The sequence below is a fragment of the Lutjanus erythropterus genome, chromosome 3 (genome assembly GCF_056507025.1).
Source record: "Lutjanus erythropterus isolate fLutEry1 chromosome 3, fLutEry1.hap2, whole genome shotgun sequence".
NCBI lineage: Eukaryota > Metazoa > Chordata > Actinopteri > Lutjaniformes > Lutjanidae > Lutjanus > Lutjanus erythropterus.
Window position 1 is genome coordinate 6697327 of NC_139319.1, and position 18523 is coordinate 6715849.

Below are 18523 nucleotides of genomic sequence, written 5' to 3' on the forward strand. Positions count from 1 at the left end.
ATCGAAGCTCCAACTACACTTTTAGTTGCCTGAAAGACTAATTTATGTTAGAGACTTCACATTTAAAGCAAAGTCCGGTTAAGACCACCAGAGGGCGGACTTTCTTGCCTCAGCAGCATCACAAATCACTTATTTTGATATAGACTTAAATGTTTGTGGCGTTTGTAACGTTATGGTATCTAATTTCTAATCAAATTGTATCAGTGGTTTTCAGAGAGAAATATGTGTCTTATAAGTTATTAACATACATCTAATCTGGGGGGTTTCTGTTATATACAGCTTTATTGAATATCGTTTTCTGGTTGATTAAACTTGCTGTCCTCGTCTCCTTCTCCTGTCTGCTATCTGATGGGGGGGGGGGAAGTCCCTTAAACAAACAGGGAAAGCGCGTGACTCCCTGTAGCGATCATGAGAGCGCAATCGCGCGCCCTCCACAACCACGTGCGCGTGCCCGCTGCCAGTAGATGAGGAGCGCTCGAGCTCCGTCCGAGGCGTGACAACGGAGGCGCGTTCACGTGTTCGCCACCGGCTCCTGCGCTGACAGAGAGGCAGAGCGCATCATCAAAACACACAGCTCCCTCCGCCCGGATATCGAGAGAGGACAACGGGAAATATAGAGGTTAAATTAAAGAACAACAACAAGAGGATAGGAAAAACACCGGGAGGCTGTGCGCCCGGGAGCCGAGGACAGACTAGCATCCATCCGTCCATCCCTGCAGCAGCGGCGGCGGCGGCAGCGGTGATAGTAGTAGCAGGAGCAGATTTGGGGATTTTCCGTGTCGGTCGCCCGGTGCTCCACCACACACCTTGTGCCTTTGAACCAGCAGCGGGGAGGAGGGGAGGACCAGCGAGGAGGCTGTGCAGAGAGGAGGAGGACCATGGAGGGGATGCAGGCATACGGAGCCGGGAAAGCCGGAGGAGCCTTCGACCCCGTCACCTTCTTCCAGCAGCCTCAGACTATTCTCCGCATAGTGTCTTGGGTGAGTGACCGCTCCATTCAAAGAAAGAAAAAATACATTTAAGTTTGTTGAGTGGCTGCACGGGCCACTTCAAAATAATCTTATATGTACAATTAAAACGTGCATTTGAATTACCTTCTTTTTTATTTGTTTATCTAAAAAGGGCCAAGGCAGGCTTCATATCAGTCAGAAATAATAACGATTCCAATAGCAGAGAAGGATGCAATAGAGATCACATCCTTTCTAAGAATTTTATTCTATTTTTTGTACCAAATTATTATTATTAAATACCAATATTAAGTCTACATGTCTTTAATAGTGCCATTGTGTGTTTATGGTACTCAGTATGTTGTTTATCAGACTGACGTAGGCCCAGAGTCCTCATCACTGTTTATAACATTAACTGACCTCTCCTCTTATAATATAGACTTATTAGTCAGCATCTAATGTTTTCTAATTAACATATTGAGAGCACACAGGCACCCTTAAAGGATTTCATAACATAATAATGTTCATATTAACTGCCCACCCTCCCTTCCCCAAGGAGGAGGAGCACTAATGAAAAGGGAAAGCACCAGTAGGAAGCACTTTTAGGAAGGATAGTAAACACATGGCAGCAAAACTTCCTAAAAGTCTCCAAAACTCCTGGTGGCAGCTCCATCCATGATAAGTGATATTTTGCAGGAGTGATAAGATACTGTTGCACAGAGTATGCTAATTATTTTTTTCAGTAATCTTTCGGTTTATGTTTGGATGAGAAATACAGAAATGTATCAAAACGCAGGAGAGACAGACAGAGTAAAAGGCACTAATGGAGAATTCTAACCTTTTTTTTCCATTAACAAGATAAAGCAGAATCTCTGCCACCCCTTTGACTTTCCGCTCTTTAATGTGCTGTACATCTATATTTCTTATGAAATAAATTACTTTGAAATGTCTTTGCCAAAGTATAGATGAAGTCCACCTTGATTTCAGATCTGCTTCTCATATAAAAGTGAGTTTATGGGTGCAAACGTAATCTGTGATGACGTTCATGCAGATGTTGTTCACTAACGTTTTTTGACATTTAGTATTTGTGGATGTGATGTGGAGAATTTTGAAGATATCAGCCATAGAAATGTCTGACTTCTCCCCAATATAGTGGGACTAAATGGCACCAAAACAATATTTGAAAAATTCAAAACCAGTGTCTCTTTCCAAAAACAGTAATCACACAGTCCACAGACCTTGTTGCGAGCAGTTTCATGTGTAAAAACTACTTTCTTTCTGTAGTAGAATCTACCACAACTAAAGTTTAAATAAGTACTAAAAATACCACTGCAGGACAGGGGTAGTATTTTTTATTTTGGGGTGAATACAGAAGTAAATAAAGAGTTTTTATATTTTGAACTGTTGGTTGGACAAAAGAAGCTATGTTCATAGTTTTCTTTGACATTTCATAGACTAAATGAGTAAATGATAAATCAATAATAAAATAGTTGTTAGTTGCAGCCTTAGACAAACAGTCTTTGTTTGTTTTTTTAAAGGTGATTAGATCAAGATTACTGATCATTAACTGTGAGTTGGGTTTCCTGTATCTGATTTCATCAGTTCATCACCTCGTTTACACTTCCTCAGGAGGAATGTGTAAATTTACTCTTTAAGGCAGCTGTTTTTTGTGAAATGCACACACAAAACAAAAAGTGTTACCTCTGCAGCTCTACAACCCTACTAAAAATGCCAAGTAGCACAGCAGTTTATTCTGTGAGGTAAACTGTAAAATATTAAGTGAAGGTAATTTTTCACAATGCCCCCACTTTGCAGCAGACAGTTGGGATAATTTCTTATTTATAGGACTTTGTCTGCACATCCTTAAAGAACGCCAAGAGCCTTTTCAAGTACACTGAAAGGATACAGAGGCAGGTGGAGTCATGTGGATGCACAAATTATGCTTTCCAGTAAAGTCTTGACGACATGCCGGCTGTTGGAAACATGGGGTCACAGAGGGCTGATCTTTATTTTAAAACAACGTGCTTCCTCTTTCAAGACTAATGAGCATTAAAGGGAACAATTGTTTTGGTTTAAATCTACAGAATAGGTCAAACTAAGTTTTTTGTGACCCTGTGTTGGAATGATGGATAGTAGTTTCACTTTGAAACTCTATTAGTCAAGTGTTTGTAGGCACAAAACATTAGAAACGGTGCAAAGGAAATAGATATTGAATGGACATACATGGAGTAGATCATTATGTGCAATATATGCATGTCTCTATACAGTTTCCCATTGACACGCTCTGGTCATATTTCAGCCCCTTGTGACTAAAGCTAGTGTGACTGATAGCAAACATAACGTTCACATAAAACATGATCTCTATCGTTCAAATTTAAATCATATGAACAAAGTGTGAAAATAGGTGTTAACCCTTTATCTCTACATGACTCGTGAAAACAAGTCATGTGTAACTGTTCAATGAACCGTGAAAGATTTCATGTAAGCATCTAGTCTAGTTTTCTTAGCGTCATGAGGTCAACTCACTGGTTGTAGAAAAATACATATACATATTATTATATTAATTAATTACATTAACAGAGTGCTGCAGCAATGTTGGATTTTGTCGATTGGATTTAGGATCAGTGCAGAAAATTAATTCTCTGACAGTAAACTAAATATTGTGGACAAAACAAGACATTTGAGGACGTCATCCTGGGCTTTGGGAAACACCGATCAACATTTTTCACCATTTTCTGACATTTCGTGGACCAAACAGCTAACTGATTAATCGAGAAAATAATCGACAGATTAATCAATGATGAAAATAATCATCAGTTGCAGCCCTGGTCCCTGAAAAACCCTGTCGCCTCATTCAGCCACCTGTTTGCAACCGCCATTTTTAAGACACATAAAACTTCAAACTTTACATACACAGAACAAAACGTGAAAATCTCTTGAGCATGTGGAAACCACACACCTTATTATTAAAATTTTTTTGTTTAATTTGTTTTTAATTTAGCATGAAAAGGCCAGTTGTTTGTAGATGTGTTCTACAGTGTGAACTGAATATCGGATATGAATAGTTTCAAAAACTAAGACAGACATTCTCTTATCATTAGAAGCACTGGTGTTGCAGCTTTTTTAAGAGTTGATTTTTCAAAGTAAAATATATAACTCACTATATGCTTTATTAAAGCTCCTTTAAGAGCCACAACTGCATATTACTGTTCTCTAGGCCAGGAGTTCCCAAACCTTTCACATGACCCCCAGTTTTGTCTTGAGAAATCCCCTCTTAGTTTATTTTATTTTTAGGTTTGACTAGTATAAAATCTTAATAGTCAATCAATGTTCAAACTAGGATCACTATAAATTATAATCAATCAAAACGGTCATCCCTATTTCTTCCCTTTTCGCTCCAACTTTCCCCTGCAGCCCACTCAGTAACCTGTTGTCCTCTGTTGATTCCAGTTTGAACACCACTGCTCTACGTCTACAATGAAATATTGTTTTCAATATTTCTGGATCAACCAAATTTTATGGTATAAAAAGGTGTAATTATTTGTTTTTTAACACCAGAAAATAGTTCACAGCTTTCCACACTACTTTAGACTTTGTGAAATACAGCGCGGTCAGGTGGTTAAAGGACGAACACGCGCACGATCAGGTATGGAATAACTGTACTTCATGGGTCCCCGTGAGACGTCTCGCCCTCTAGGCGTCACCAGCGCAACGGCGTGTATCCATAGTAACAGCCACAGCCTGAGTTGTGATGTTTTGTGTGATGGTGCTAAAACTCAGTTTGCTGTGGATTGTGGGGGAGGAAACTATCAGCACGTATAACATTTGGTGACGGGGGACATCAGATGTGTGTGTGTGTGTTAGAGAAGGTGAGACAAGTGGGAATGAATAGATTTGCGAGGCCAAACAGAGAGAGAGAGAGAGAGAGCAGTTTATGAATGGTGGTTGAGGGTTCTCTGTCCTCCCTCTTCTCTTTCTCCATCACCCACTTCCTCTGACATACGAGGGCTGCATGTGGAGGTGGTAGTAAGTGTTTTTTGTGTGTGATTCAGCTTCAGGGAGTCAGTCCAGTGTGTTTGTGATGATGCACGATGGATGGAGGAGAGAGGACGAGTGAACACAGTCGCAGATGGAGGGAGGGAGAGCACCTTGTGTGTGTGATCATTTTCTAAATGAAAAATAATTGAATTTATTTACTGAATTAAACTAAATGGGATCAACCTTTCTTGGAAAGTTGAGATGGCATCTCTTTGCCTATGGGTCTACTTCTGATCTGTATTTAAAAGAGATTACTCTTTAATCTTGGATCAGTGTTTCTTTTTCGCTTTGAGCATTTCGCAAGTTCTGCTGCTGTTTGAGGATTGGGGTTATCACCAGGGCAATTTGAAACATTTATCAAATCATTATGCACCTAAATACGGCGTTTGGTTATGCTTTGCACTTTATTCCGCTTAAAAAGCATGTTTCAGAAGTCGACATGCCCAAAGCAGAGTTTCTTTTGGCTCGCTGGGTGAATTTGCAGATCAAAGTTCACCATTTAACTCGACACTAATGCAAAAAAGAAAGCGGTATTTGCTGTATGTGTGTTGTTTTCTTATGAACAGAAAGAGGAAACATTTCCTCCCTTTTAGTCTTAAAAGGTTCACGCACATTTGTGATGATAGCAACATTCTCCTGCATCTTACGCTTCATCAAAGTTGCTTTCTCTTCCATGAGATTCTTGCTTTTTAACTGGAACATTTCAAAACGGACCTGAACTGTTATTTACAAGATGATTAACTGTGAGCTGCTGAAGAAAACTCCACTCCTCTTCCCTTTCACTGAAATGCTCCTACATAAATAACGTGGGTTAACATTATAAATTTAGCTATGATGATGACGATTAGCATTTCAGAGGTCAGGAGATTTGCTAATTGGTGAGTAACTATTTGATATTAGCGACACAAATACACAAACACACACACACAGCAGCGCAGCACATTCTGTCAACTCCATGTAAAAACAGGAACACACTCACACACAAACACTCACTGTTTGTTAGGGCCTACATGCCAGACAGTTTGGAAGCTGTTTTAATATGCAAGTTGCATATTTGCATTGTATAAATGGCATTATGTGCTCGCAGTCATCATGGGCGTGAACATGTGTTTGTCTGCAGATCTAAATAAGCCGATTTGTATTTTTGCATGAAACATTTACACATGAGCCCAGAGTAACATACAGCTGTTTGTCAGATAGGATTGTTAATACGTTTTGGTATTTGGCTGGTCAGTGTCAATAAGTCCCTAAACCCTCCACTGATTGGCCAGTCTGCAACAGGGATGGAGATTGCATTTTCTTTTGTGGTAAACCTCACCCAGACAATGCACTTATGTATATATTAAACAAAAGCTGTGATCACATCTGCTGTGGTTTTTCTTCGGCTTAAGTACAGTGGAAGAGGAAGAGACACATAAAATTTTGATTCTAGTAAAGCTGCAACAATTAAGTGATCAATCAGTTTGAATAATGTTTTGAGAAAAAAAAACATGTATATATATATATGTATATATATATATATGTATATATATATATATATATATATATATATATATATATATATATATATATATACATATTTATGATTTTAACCTCTTAAATGTGAATATTTCTGATTTCTTTGCTCCTTTTTGACTGTAAACCAAATATCTGAGTTGTAGGCAAAACAAGACATTTGAGGACATGATCTTGGGCTTTGGAAAACACTGATTGGTATTTTTCAACATATTCTGCCATTTTATAGAACAGATTCACAGAAGATGTATGCATGCAAAATATTAAAATGAGACACGTTACAGGCATCAGAATCTAAGTTTTCAACCACTAGCAGGTAAGGGAATACAGACAACACTGATGTGACTACACCAGTGTGTTTGCAAATTTTATTTCCTTATCTATCATGACCTTCCTGACTATTTTTTAAAAATTTTATTTACCTACCGTTCCAGTTAAGCCGGCGTCATGGTTTTGGGTTTTATGATTAGTCATTTCCTGCTTTATTTTGAAAGAGTCGGTCTTCTCATGTGTTTTCGTTGACTTTATTTTCTGCCTTTACTCTTCTCCTGCCTTTTTTGATCACTGATTAGTTTTATCTGGCCCTAATCAGTTCTTATAAATTTCCCCATTGTGGGACTAACAATGCCATACTTCAGAAGCCAAATAAAGGTCACAACCCCCAACTCAATCGTTAACAATGATAGGAGATGCAACTAATAAAAAAGGTAAGCGGTTATGGACAATGGATGGATGGATGGATAGTTTAGTTTTGTGTGAAACCTTGGATGGGAGGCGAAACGTCTTCAAGAACTCTACCAAGTCCTGTTGCTTACGACAACCTTTGCTACAGACACTTAGTGAACTGCATCAACACCAATCTTATTGTGCTTTGTAACATTACCTTACCTGATGTGTTTTATTCAGCTCCTGGTCCTTTTATCACCTAGAAAGAGAAAGAACAAGTAAGACCCACTGTTGTGTGACTGCATCCCAACATGATAACACACAGGCATTGTAGCTTTAGCAGCTAATGTTTTAAAGCTTTTGAAGGAAGGAAGTCATGTCGTCACTTATGTGACTTCTAGGTGTCTTTCTCATTATGCATCTTCACAGTCTAATATTTAAACAGTTTTATGACAAATTGCAACTTTCTTGACTTGCAGAATTATCTTTTAAATTAACAAACATCACATGTGTAGTTCATGGCACAGTTCAAACACGATCAAAAAAGTTTCCATGGTGGTCCACCAGTAGGGTTGGGACTTAGGCACTATATTGTCAGTTAGTTTCATTTCTATACGGCATGAATGAATTTAATTGCGACACCCAAACACTGAACAAAAGTCTGCATTAATCTTTGTGAAAGCCTCAGTCTTGTAGCAATGCAACTGAAGCAGTAATTGCTTAATCTGTGATAATTATAATGATTATGCAACTTTGACAAACATAGGCTCGATGTTGTGGAAGAAATCAGTCAAAATCCTTTGTGGATGTTTGCTGTAGTGGTCTTACTCACAGTTAGCTCACAGACACAAAGAGTGGGTCGTAGTGGGAAATCTATACCCAGAACAATGGCACAGTAGCACGCTTACACCGTGGGCCAAGAGGTAGTGATCAAACAGTGTGCAGTGCAGTTATAATCAGTGGGTGAGCCACTTCTGTATTCACACAATAGGACTGGCAGAGAGTTTGCAATGATGAAGAGTGATGAAATAAAGGAGTTAAAAGAGGGAAGGGCGGGATATTGTTCCCAGAGGATGTGTCATTATCAGTATGTAAAGAATTGGTTCACTGTGGTTCCAAACCTTTGATCAGCAGGATGTAACAAATAATAGTGTGCTTACTATCAAGTCTACATTGCAGAGATATCCGAGTCCCTGACCAATACCTAAGGATTCATAATGGAGCCTGTCTGGGAAAATTTAATGGATCGGTATCAACTAAAGTAAAGCGGATACTCTAATCCGCTGCATGTTGTCCAAAGGATTTGGACACACCGGTTCAAGCGACTCTTAATTGTGACACCGATGTCGGCAAAATACACAGATTATAATTTGATAAAGGGCCAAAATGAATCTTGTGCCTTTACTTGACTTCTTTTTTTTTTTAAAGATATCTTTTGGGCTTTTTGCCTTTATTGATAGCGAAAGCTGAAGGTATGACACGAAAGGGGGGCGAAGATAGAGGGGACAACACACAGCAAATGAGCCCCAGGCGGGACTCGAACCGGCAGCTGCTGCAGAGGACTAACGGCCTCAATACATGGTGCGCACGCCCTACCGACTGAGCTATAGGGGCACCCCTCTACTTGACTTCTTGAGAGAAGGAGTGTTGTTGTAGATCCAACAACTCCAACAGAATGATTCATCTTCTCAAAGCTGCTCACTTTTCACTTAAGACTTCAAGCTGGCAAAGCTGTTGGACTGTGTGTGCGTATTCTCGGTGATTAACGGTTAATCATTGACATCCCTAGCTAGCAAGTATGGTCCTTTAAGATTAATACAGTATCTAGTGAAATTATCTTAAAGTCAGAGTAAAGAATAAAGGGGAGTTTTTCTTCTAAATACATTATACATATCAGGTTGTTTTTGGGCCGTGGTGGTGTTTGACACACTGAGATAGCAGAGCAGAGCAGAGAACACTGCTCATTTTTTCATGATATTTAGACCTAATTTTATATGCTTAGCGATGTTTTTAGTAATTTAAATTTGGCTGGATGGTTTGTATGGAGTGACAAACTCAGAACACACATTTATTGTTGCTTTTCATGATTTTTCAAGCCTGATGGAGCTGTCATACTGGACACAATCACATGTAGAAGTAACTGAATGACCAGCGGTCCAGATTGCAGCTCTACTCTCCGTTGATTCTGTTACGCTCGGCTTTACGAGATTGAGGAACCGTCTGTTTCCTTGCACAGATACCGACGTGTTTTCTGGGATCATCTGATCACGTTCTCACTGATTGCCTCCCAAAACTCAAATGGTGAGGAGGGCAGTGACGCAACAAGAAAGAGACGGAGGCGTGTTGAGGAGGGCTGTGCGGGTGTGTGAATGACCGAGTGGGTAGAACAGAGTATAAATGTGGCGATATGAGTGTGTCGCCGTGTCCTGGACTTGTGATTATATCTGTCTGTCTCATTGTGTACCCTTGGTGCTGCAGTGGCTCTCCTTGAATTGTACTTTGACAAGGTCTCCTCTCTCCATCACTCTCTCTCTCTCTCTCTCTCATTACATGAGCAGCTGCTGCCATGGTGACAGCAGCAATCAGGTATGCCCAGTCCAGGCCAACACGCCGCAGCAGACAATAAGCCCACACACACACACACCCTCACACACATACTCAGTATAGAATATCCTCCAGCAGCGATCCTGTATTATTCAGCAGTCCAGCTAACTCACTGTTGACTTGTCATGAACATCACTTCTATCTCCTTTTACAAGAAAGTTTATCTAATCACTGCAGTCATTTTCTGGCATCATGTTGTTGTTTGCTTCCGACAGCAGCTCATATATAAACCTCAATTAATCACTACATTTCACTGTAACTCTGTCTTTCATGATGAATGTCTTGACATGGTGAACATTTTTGCATTTAGCCAATGTTTATATCTGGAGTGACGTATAGCGAAGGCAACAAACGTTTCAAATACTCATATCCACGAGTCCCTGACTTTTAAAGACTGAAAGATAACAAAATAATACAAAATAATACCATGCAACTGCATTTTTGTATTGAATAATTTTAATTTTACTCTTAATTATCTGGAAAGAATGCAGAATAATTTGTCCCTCTGGCGTGAACTTGTGTAAATCTCTGGCATAAACCAATATTCATCAGTTTCCTTTTGTTCGTTTAGTTTTTGCCCTTACCGTAGAAGAAAGAAAAAAGAATGAAAAAAAGTGGGAAAATTTGTTAGAAAGCTGGAGCAGTATAAAAGAACTATGATCTTGGGAAGTGTTGTTTTATTTGTATAGCTTGAAATTTCACACACTGTACAGATTGTAAAGCCCCCTGAGGCAAATTGTGATTTGTGATATCATGCTGCACAAATAAAAATTGACTTGACTTGACTAGAATAGAATTAAGAAAAGGTGTGAAGGTTGGCAGGCTAAATGCCACATACTTAATGTGTCAGAATTTTTTATATCTGTAAGGGAACCCTAGAGTTGTACTCTCTTATGACATTTGTACATGCCTTGTGTGGTGCTATAGGCACATTGCAAGTCTCTTACTGCACTAAACCATAAAAAATAGAATTTTTATGACTTATTTATTCATGTATTTATATAATTTTTGTTTGCTTAGTAGCATACTGGCACTACAGCTAACATTTCCTTTTACAACCCTGTATTTTAAAATGAAAAATGAATGAACCTTGTATTATATGACATTTATTCATCCAATTATTTAATTTTTGTTTTGTGAGCAGCATAAAGAGGTTACAACAAGCATTTCATAATATGACCCTGTGTTGTAAAATGATAAAAGCCTATGACTGCTTATGTTTGTCTTTATGAATAGTGTAAGACGATGTAAAGTATTTAGAGTACATGTGTAATGTACTTTAAAATGATTCAGACACAGGCGAAAACAATAAAATGAGTCTTGGCATTATCCTCGAGAGATTGCAATGTGCTTCTAACTCAGTGAGACAAGACAATTTAGAGGTTGCTGTCTCCCAGACCCGAAGAGTTGTGCGAATCTAGGTTCCCCTTCTAGACATGACTGTCAGAACTGAGCTCTGACCAGCAGTTTCTGTAACTTGCCAAACCTGTCAGTTCGACATAAATGCCCGCATTATGCAATGCCTGGACAGGTGTGTGGAGTTGCAAAAGTCAGCAAAGTTTGAACTTTTTGCTGAAGTTCTCTTTTGCATTCTTCACACAACTACTTCTGTCACTCTTTGTGGGTACAAATGAGTGCCACACCAGGCAAATATCTGCCAAAGGGTCAGATCTATACGTGTTGCTAATACCAATAACCAGGTGTGTATTTTTATATACAAATATAGCAGACTGCCTTATTCTGTCTATTGTCTACATACCGATGCTTGTGGGCAATCCCCCTGACAAATACAGCTTCATTAAGAACAAGTTAAATTATCTCTACACAGGACCTGTTCTCTTGTTTCAAAAAGTCTTGAAGGTTGAATCTGAGACTAAGTTCATTTTTGAGACTGATGTTTTCCAAGTGTCACCACAGTTTGGGCTCACGTTGTCAGTGAAAATCTGTGGATTGACTGACCAAGTCACCTTTTTAGTATTTTTTTCCATGGATGTTATTAATTTATTGTTCGATTGTTAACAGGCCGCAGTCACAAAGGCCTGGATAAAATGTAGTGGGGTCACGGTGTAGTGTGTCTCTCAGTGTGTGCATGTGTGTGTGTGTGTGTGTGTAGTTGGAACACAGGATTTTGTGTGAGGTACAGTGTGTGAATACCGGGGTGACATGAGGCCTGGCTCAATTGTCTGGTCTTTACAATGGATCCAAAAGGCCTTTCAGCCAGCACAACAGCAGCTTTAAATCATTCACAACCAGCCAGAGTGGAATGGTATGATTTAGACCTATCCAGTGGCTAAGATGGCTCTGTGGAGTGTGTGTCTGTGTGTGTCTGTGTGTGTTGAAATCTAGTCATCCAGACTTTAGATTTATTTAAATTAGTGCAAAAACAGGAAAAGTAGATAGAGTAGGTAAGGTAGACAGAGAAAGGCAGGATCTGGAGGAAGCACATTTATTCACGCATGCATGAATACAGTTTCACACACAGACACACACACACACACACACACACACACACACACACATTTCTGGCAATTGGCATCCTTAATGTGCAATTTGTAAGTGACCCTCTGATGGTCACAAGATCAGAAACCCACGTGGTGTCCTTCACAGTGCCTGCTTTCATCACCACCAGAAGCCTTGTGATCTGTCTACAGATCAGAGAGGCGAGGGAACCTCCACACACACCCACACACACACCCGCACACTCACACACACACACACACACGCACACACATAGACACACACACACTTAAAGAAGTCATATGCTGGGAGAATCACAGTGAAAAAAGAGTCGGGGGTGGGTGTGAAGGAGTCATATATGAAACCATATCACATGCTCCACTTTTCATGGTTCCTGCACTCTTTGAAAAAGGGTTCCAAAAGGGTTCTCCCCGAAGGGCTGATGTTCTACCCAAACCATTTGCTGGTAGGACCTTTTGTGAATTTTCCCACTGGAACCTTTTCAGGGAGTTCTCCCTAGAACCCAACATAAAAGGTCATACCAAGAACCATTTGTGAGGGGTTAGGGTTCACACAGAATCCTGTATGAGAGAGGTTCTACAGAGAATCCTACTATGATGTAATGGTTCCATCCAGAACCCTATCTAGGGATTCTATCCAGATCATGTCTAAGGGTTTAATCCAAAAATCACCCAGGGGTTCTACTGAGAACCCTTTTACATTTCAAGTATTACACCAAGTCGGGTTGTCTGAGAACTCTTTTGTATTCCAAGGGTTTCATCTAGAACCCAGCCTTTAAATATAAAAGGGTTCTTGATAGAACCCCTTGGGTGGGTTTTAGCTTATGCCCATGGAATATAAAAGGGTTCTCAGTAGAACCCCCTGCATGGGTCCTAGAAAAATCCTTGAAATATGTAAGGGTTTCTGGTTGAACCCCCTGGATGAGTTCTACATATTACCCTTGAACTGTAAAAGGTTTCTCACTAGAACCCCCACGGTGGGTTCTCGTTAGCACCCATAGAATGTGTAAAAATTCTGGATGCAATCCTCAGAGAGTGTTCTGGGTAAAATCATTACACCATAGGATGTTTCTCCTTGAGAACCTCTCTGGGTGAACCCTTTTGTAGATGCTTCGAGATATAACCCTTTATGTTGGATTCTAGGTAGAACCCCCTGAAATGGTGCAGTGGAACCTTTACAAAATGTTCTACCAGGAACCAAAATGGGCTCTCCAATGAGGACAACACGAAGAACCCTTTATGGTTCTAGTAAGCCCTTTATTTCTAAGAGTCTAAGCATGTGAAGAATGTTAAGGTGCAGCGAGTTCAAGTATTCGCCACATTCCATTTGTTTCACATTTTTGTGTGCAGATCAATGTGTTCATTTATGAGGTATACTGAGGTGCATGTATGTATCTTGGTGAAACATTCGCAATAGAAAAATGACCGTTACACCTTGCATTCTGCAGCTGATGTGCATGTGAAGGACGTGCTCCAGCCGGATTCCTCTCAGCAGCCGGGGAAAAAGCTCGGTAATTCAATCTGCCCCCTGCCATGTGACAAGCAAATATAATTGTGACCCTGAAGACGATGTGTGTTTTCAAACCCGTTGAACTAGGTCATGCCAAAACCAATCCTTATTTCGAGTAAGTGTGTTTGGTGTTTGTGTCACTGAAACAGCCAGAGAAAAAGAAAAAGAGCGAGGGAAAATAGAGGCACATAGAGGAAGATAATCCCCTGGTGGTGAGTTTATTTCCCACCGGAGTTTCTCAGGGGAGAATCATAAAACCAAACTGTGTCACACCGCTAAAAACTAGTGGCCCTGCAGGTCCTGCTGTCCTTGTTACAGAAACTGACAAACTCCCAAATAAAAAGCAGTGAGTGGACACAGACGAACATGTTCCGTAGTCACTGTACAGACTGTGAAGTCAGTTCACAATATGAAGCCATCACAATGAATGTGTTTTTTGGAGCCATTTTATGGCTTTATAGCAGCCATTGAGGAGAGATAGATTAACTGGGCATGCTGCAGTTCATGGTCACTGAAATAAAAATTCACTTGCCTCAACCCCTACGACAGACACCCATTTTTCACTGGGATATTTCAGCAAACAACTTTAATTAGTTCCATTCTTTGGAGGAAAGCTGTCCAACACATTCTCATCCCAGACACTGCTTTGTCACGCCCCTCAGTGTCTCATACTGATGCACAAGGTACCCTTTAGCGTCAGTTGTGCCAGAAAGTCTTTTTAACACACAGTTAACGCTGTGCAACGGTCACAATTCAGTTGTGATTCATGTGAGGTCACATGACATAAATAACTTTTGGTTTTACACAGGGCACAAACCCCCGGCCTGCTGGGTGACAGTCCTGTGATTGTCTGTGTTGACAACCTGGGAATGAGAACAGGCTGGGTTATCACATATATTTGCATGTTGTTAAAAAAAAGTACTAAATGAGTGAGTGACTTAAATATAGGTCTTTTTTGTTCGCCAAGTCAACAATGAACGTCCATGCTAAACAAATACAGGATATTTTCAGAATGGTAACTGATTTATAGAAACAAACATATTAAACTGCTGAAAGTTACCTCATCCTAGTGTTAGCAACTTCAAGTGTCTGCTGTGGGCCTCCTTAGCCACTTTTCATATGGATGCACAGTCGGTGTTGATGGTAAATATTGTCAACTGAAGCAATAATTTTCTTTGTGTGCTACATTGACCAAGAAAGTTGAGTTTTTGTGCTTGTGGAGCCATGTAGGCAGTTTCTACATTTATTTGATTTATAGCAGGACAGTGTGCAATGACATTGATCATGTACAAGAAATGAAAACATGGTTGCATCAGATTTAGCAAGATGCTAATTTCCATCTGTACTTTAGACCAGGATGCACTGCATGCAGGCCTTGGACCCCAGGCCCATGTTGCCATGTAACACCAACCTCACCTGTGGCTATTACTTCGTTGGCTAAAACAAAGTGTGACAGCAATACTCAACTAGCATGGCCCCTGGCTATCCAGAGGTGGAACAACCTGTGGTTCTTCCAGCTGCATCACTGTGAAATCAGCTGTAGGAAGAACAACAGATTTTGCAGCAGGAGAAGTCAGATGTTCTTCTGATGAGATCACCATGGACCCAGGATGTGAAGAACTGGAGGTGAACAGGTGGAGGAGGGTTGCAACGATTCCGCACTGAAATGACAGCTGACAACATCAGAGAGGAGAACAGATTTTAAAATTGATGGCAACGACATGATTGGCTGATGGAGGTAGCGGCAACATGTGGTTGGTTAACTGAAAAGTGAACACCCTTAATCAGCTGATTGAGAATGAGCAGGAAAGAGGGTAAAAGAGAGAGATATGAATGAGTGTCATGTAAAAATAGTCTTCCTGATTGAACTTACGCTAAGCTTTATTATTCTGCTATTCTGCTATTATTCTATTCTCTATTCTTAGAACCTCTTTATAATCATTATCATTTAAAATATTAATAATACAAAATAGAGCATCCAGCATTCAGTTTTAGGTAAACCATGTACTGTCATTCATCATTCTGACATGTGTGGGTTTAAACTGGTTTTCTGTGTCTGTTCTGCAAAAAAGAAAAAAAAAATCAGATAAACTGATTTGAAGCAATTTGCTGCTGCCAAATGAATCAATTCAATTGAGTTAGTTACTTGTTTCGTCGCTAAAAATAACAAGAAGGGCCACAAAATGACACATAATGAATAACTTTAAGTCAGCTGGAAGAGAGGGATAGAAAAACCCTGAAGGTCCTGAGACTGAAACATTTTGGGTAACTATGGGTTCTTCACAGGTTTGCATGTGTCTCTGAAATGATTTTGGGTGAGTTCATTATTCCCTATATTGGTTTAGTGACATCTAGAAAGTACCATGGAACTTATGTGGGGAACATCTAAATTATGACATTGTGAAAATATATATAATCCCAGTTACATAACCCTGGTTAGTACACCATGTTAGAAAATGATTTTTACCCAGGGCCACAAATCTGGAATATCTGCGTCTGTGGCAGGCAAGGAAATAAGATGAAGGGAAGAAATATAAGTATTTTCTGTAGAGACAAGAGAAGTAACTAAGTAAAATATATACACAGATCACTTCAGGGCTGTACAATGAACGGGGCAAGTAAAATGCCATGTCAGGCAAGGAAATCTGCTAACTCACTTGTCAGATGGGGCAAGTGTTAAAAAATAATCAAGCTATTAAAGGAGAAATCTGTATATATAAATTTTTGTTTGCTCGTTTCACATTAAATACAGATCAAATTAATGCCAGATGTTTGCAGAATGAGCAAGTGTCTGTTTATGAGTCGTAACAAATCTTTAGCCATCTTTTAAAAGGCGGTAGATCTGCAGCAAAATTGTAGGAGTCCAGCAGAGTAACCTGCCTGTTTTGTACAACAGTCAGGTGGTGAAGAAGGCAAATTCCATCCTGTCTGACTGCACCTATCCTCTTCACCAGGAGGTTCAGCTCCTGCCCTCTGGCACCTGCTTCAGATTCCCCTTGGTTAAGACAAACAGATAAAGGCACTCGTTCATCCCCACGGCCATTACCCTTCTTAATGCAGGAAACAGGAGATAGCTGGATAATCCTGTCCCAGTAGTCATACTGGTGTAATGATATTTGTTTTGCTGTTGCCGGTCTACTTCATTTGGTGATGTTGTGATGTATGCTGGACGTATTTTATACAGCGGGATGACAGCTCGGCCATGTTTTTAATTGTTGTTGCTCTTGACAGTTAAGCTGTTTGTTGATACAGTGCTGAGTCTGTGTTACCTCGTTTTTATTGTTATGTCTTAATTCATGTTTGTTTTCGATGTTGCTCTTATGCTGCAAAATCAATTGTCCATTGGGACAAATAAGGTTGAAATTGAAGATGTTTATAACGGTTAAATTGAGCAGTGAGTGTTTATTTTTAGAGCAGTGGGCTTTTGTTTTAGAATTTCGGGCTTAGCTGTGCATTGACAGACAAACAGCTGATCAAATTACAGTGTCGGACTTGTCCCCACTTGTTTTTGTTACTTACGATGTTGCACTCGTCTTGCGCTCCTGCAGTGTTCCTGCAGCCAGCCTGAGCTTCCTCGAGTCCAACTCTTTTCAAGCATACATCATATATTAAAGAGGATTTTACTCACTATTTGGACTGCAGCACTCATTTCTGCAAATGCAGTTGTTACATATCGCTCCTTTAAATGATTCTGATAATCAATTAATTGTTAAAGTTTGATCTTTCATGCAAAATGACAGAAAATGCTGTTCTCAGCCTCTCAAATGTTTAGATGTCCCAAATTTCTTCATTTATTATTATATTAAACTGAATATCTTTGTGTTTTTAGACGAAATAAGACATTCAAAGACTTCACCTTGGACTTTAAAACACTGGGATGGACATTTTTTGCTTTTTATTGACATTTTATAGACTTTGTAGCCCTAGATTAAACACGACTCGATAAAACAATTTGCACAGTGGCTTGTAAAAATTGGCTTCGGGGGAAAGTTGAACCCTGCACTTTCCTTCTTAGTGTATGTTTAGCATAGGTTTACTAGGTGACTATTCTGAGCAGAGCGTTCTCAACATCATGTGATTGACTGTGTGTGCATGATTCTGTGCTTTCTGACCTGAATCTTAAAGAAGGCCGGGCATGTGAAGCACTGGACAAACTGTGCGTGTGTTTGAGCTGTATATGGTTGTGTGTGTTAATGTGTGTGTTGGAGCACGTTCATTTTTCTCAAGAATGCTCGTGGGCAGAGGCAGGGCCAGTAACAAGGGGAGATGGGAGAAACGAGAAGGAGGGAGGGAGCGATGATGCAGCCTGTCTAAAAATAGCACCGCCTCCATACCCCTTCTGCCCCCAACGCTTCCCTTCGCTCGTCCCCATCTCCTTCCTCCTTCTACTCATCATCTCTCTCCTTAATGAAAAAAGGCTGCAGGTACACGGAGGGGGGGGTTTGAGGTGTTACTCTCCTCCCACACACATCCTTCGTTTCATGGAGGGAGGCGTGCATGAGGCTAAAGGCAGACCAGAGAGCAGAGGGGCAGAAAGGGTGATGGAGGGAGGGCGAGGGAAACAGAAAGGTTGTGCATGCTTGCTAACAAACTGCTCCAGTTTGACATCAAGACTCTAAATACCAGCTCAGGTTTCCTCCTTAGATGAAGTAGAAAGCTATAGATTTCCATTCAGTTTGTCTTTAAAATGGAGATGAGTGATGTTTTTAAAGCTTTGTACCACAGAATGACTGTATAGAGCACAATATGAGTCACTTTTGTTATTG

The 18523-nt window shown here is 40.1% G+C and overlaps 1 protein-coding gene across 2 annotated transcripts in view; it reads left to right on the forward strand.

Moving 5' to 3' along the window:
* The first annotated feature begins 504 nt into the window (after positions 1-504).
* The window catches only part of syngr1b (synaptogyrin 1b), a 36382-nt gene continuing 18363 nt past the window's right edge, over positions 505-18523 (forward strand). For both annotated transcript variants that reach the window (XM_084714809.1, XM_084714810.1), the window contains exon 1: positions 505-980. In XM_084714809.1, coding sequence (XP_084570935.1) covers positions 879-980 — 102 coding nt within the window. In that variant the 5' untranslated portion in view covers positions 505-878. The remainder of the gene's footprint in view (positions 981-18523) is intronic.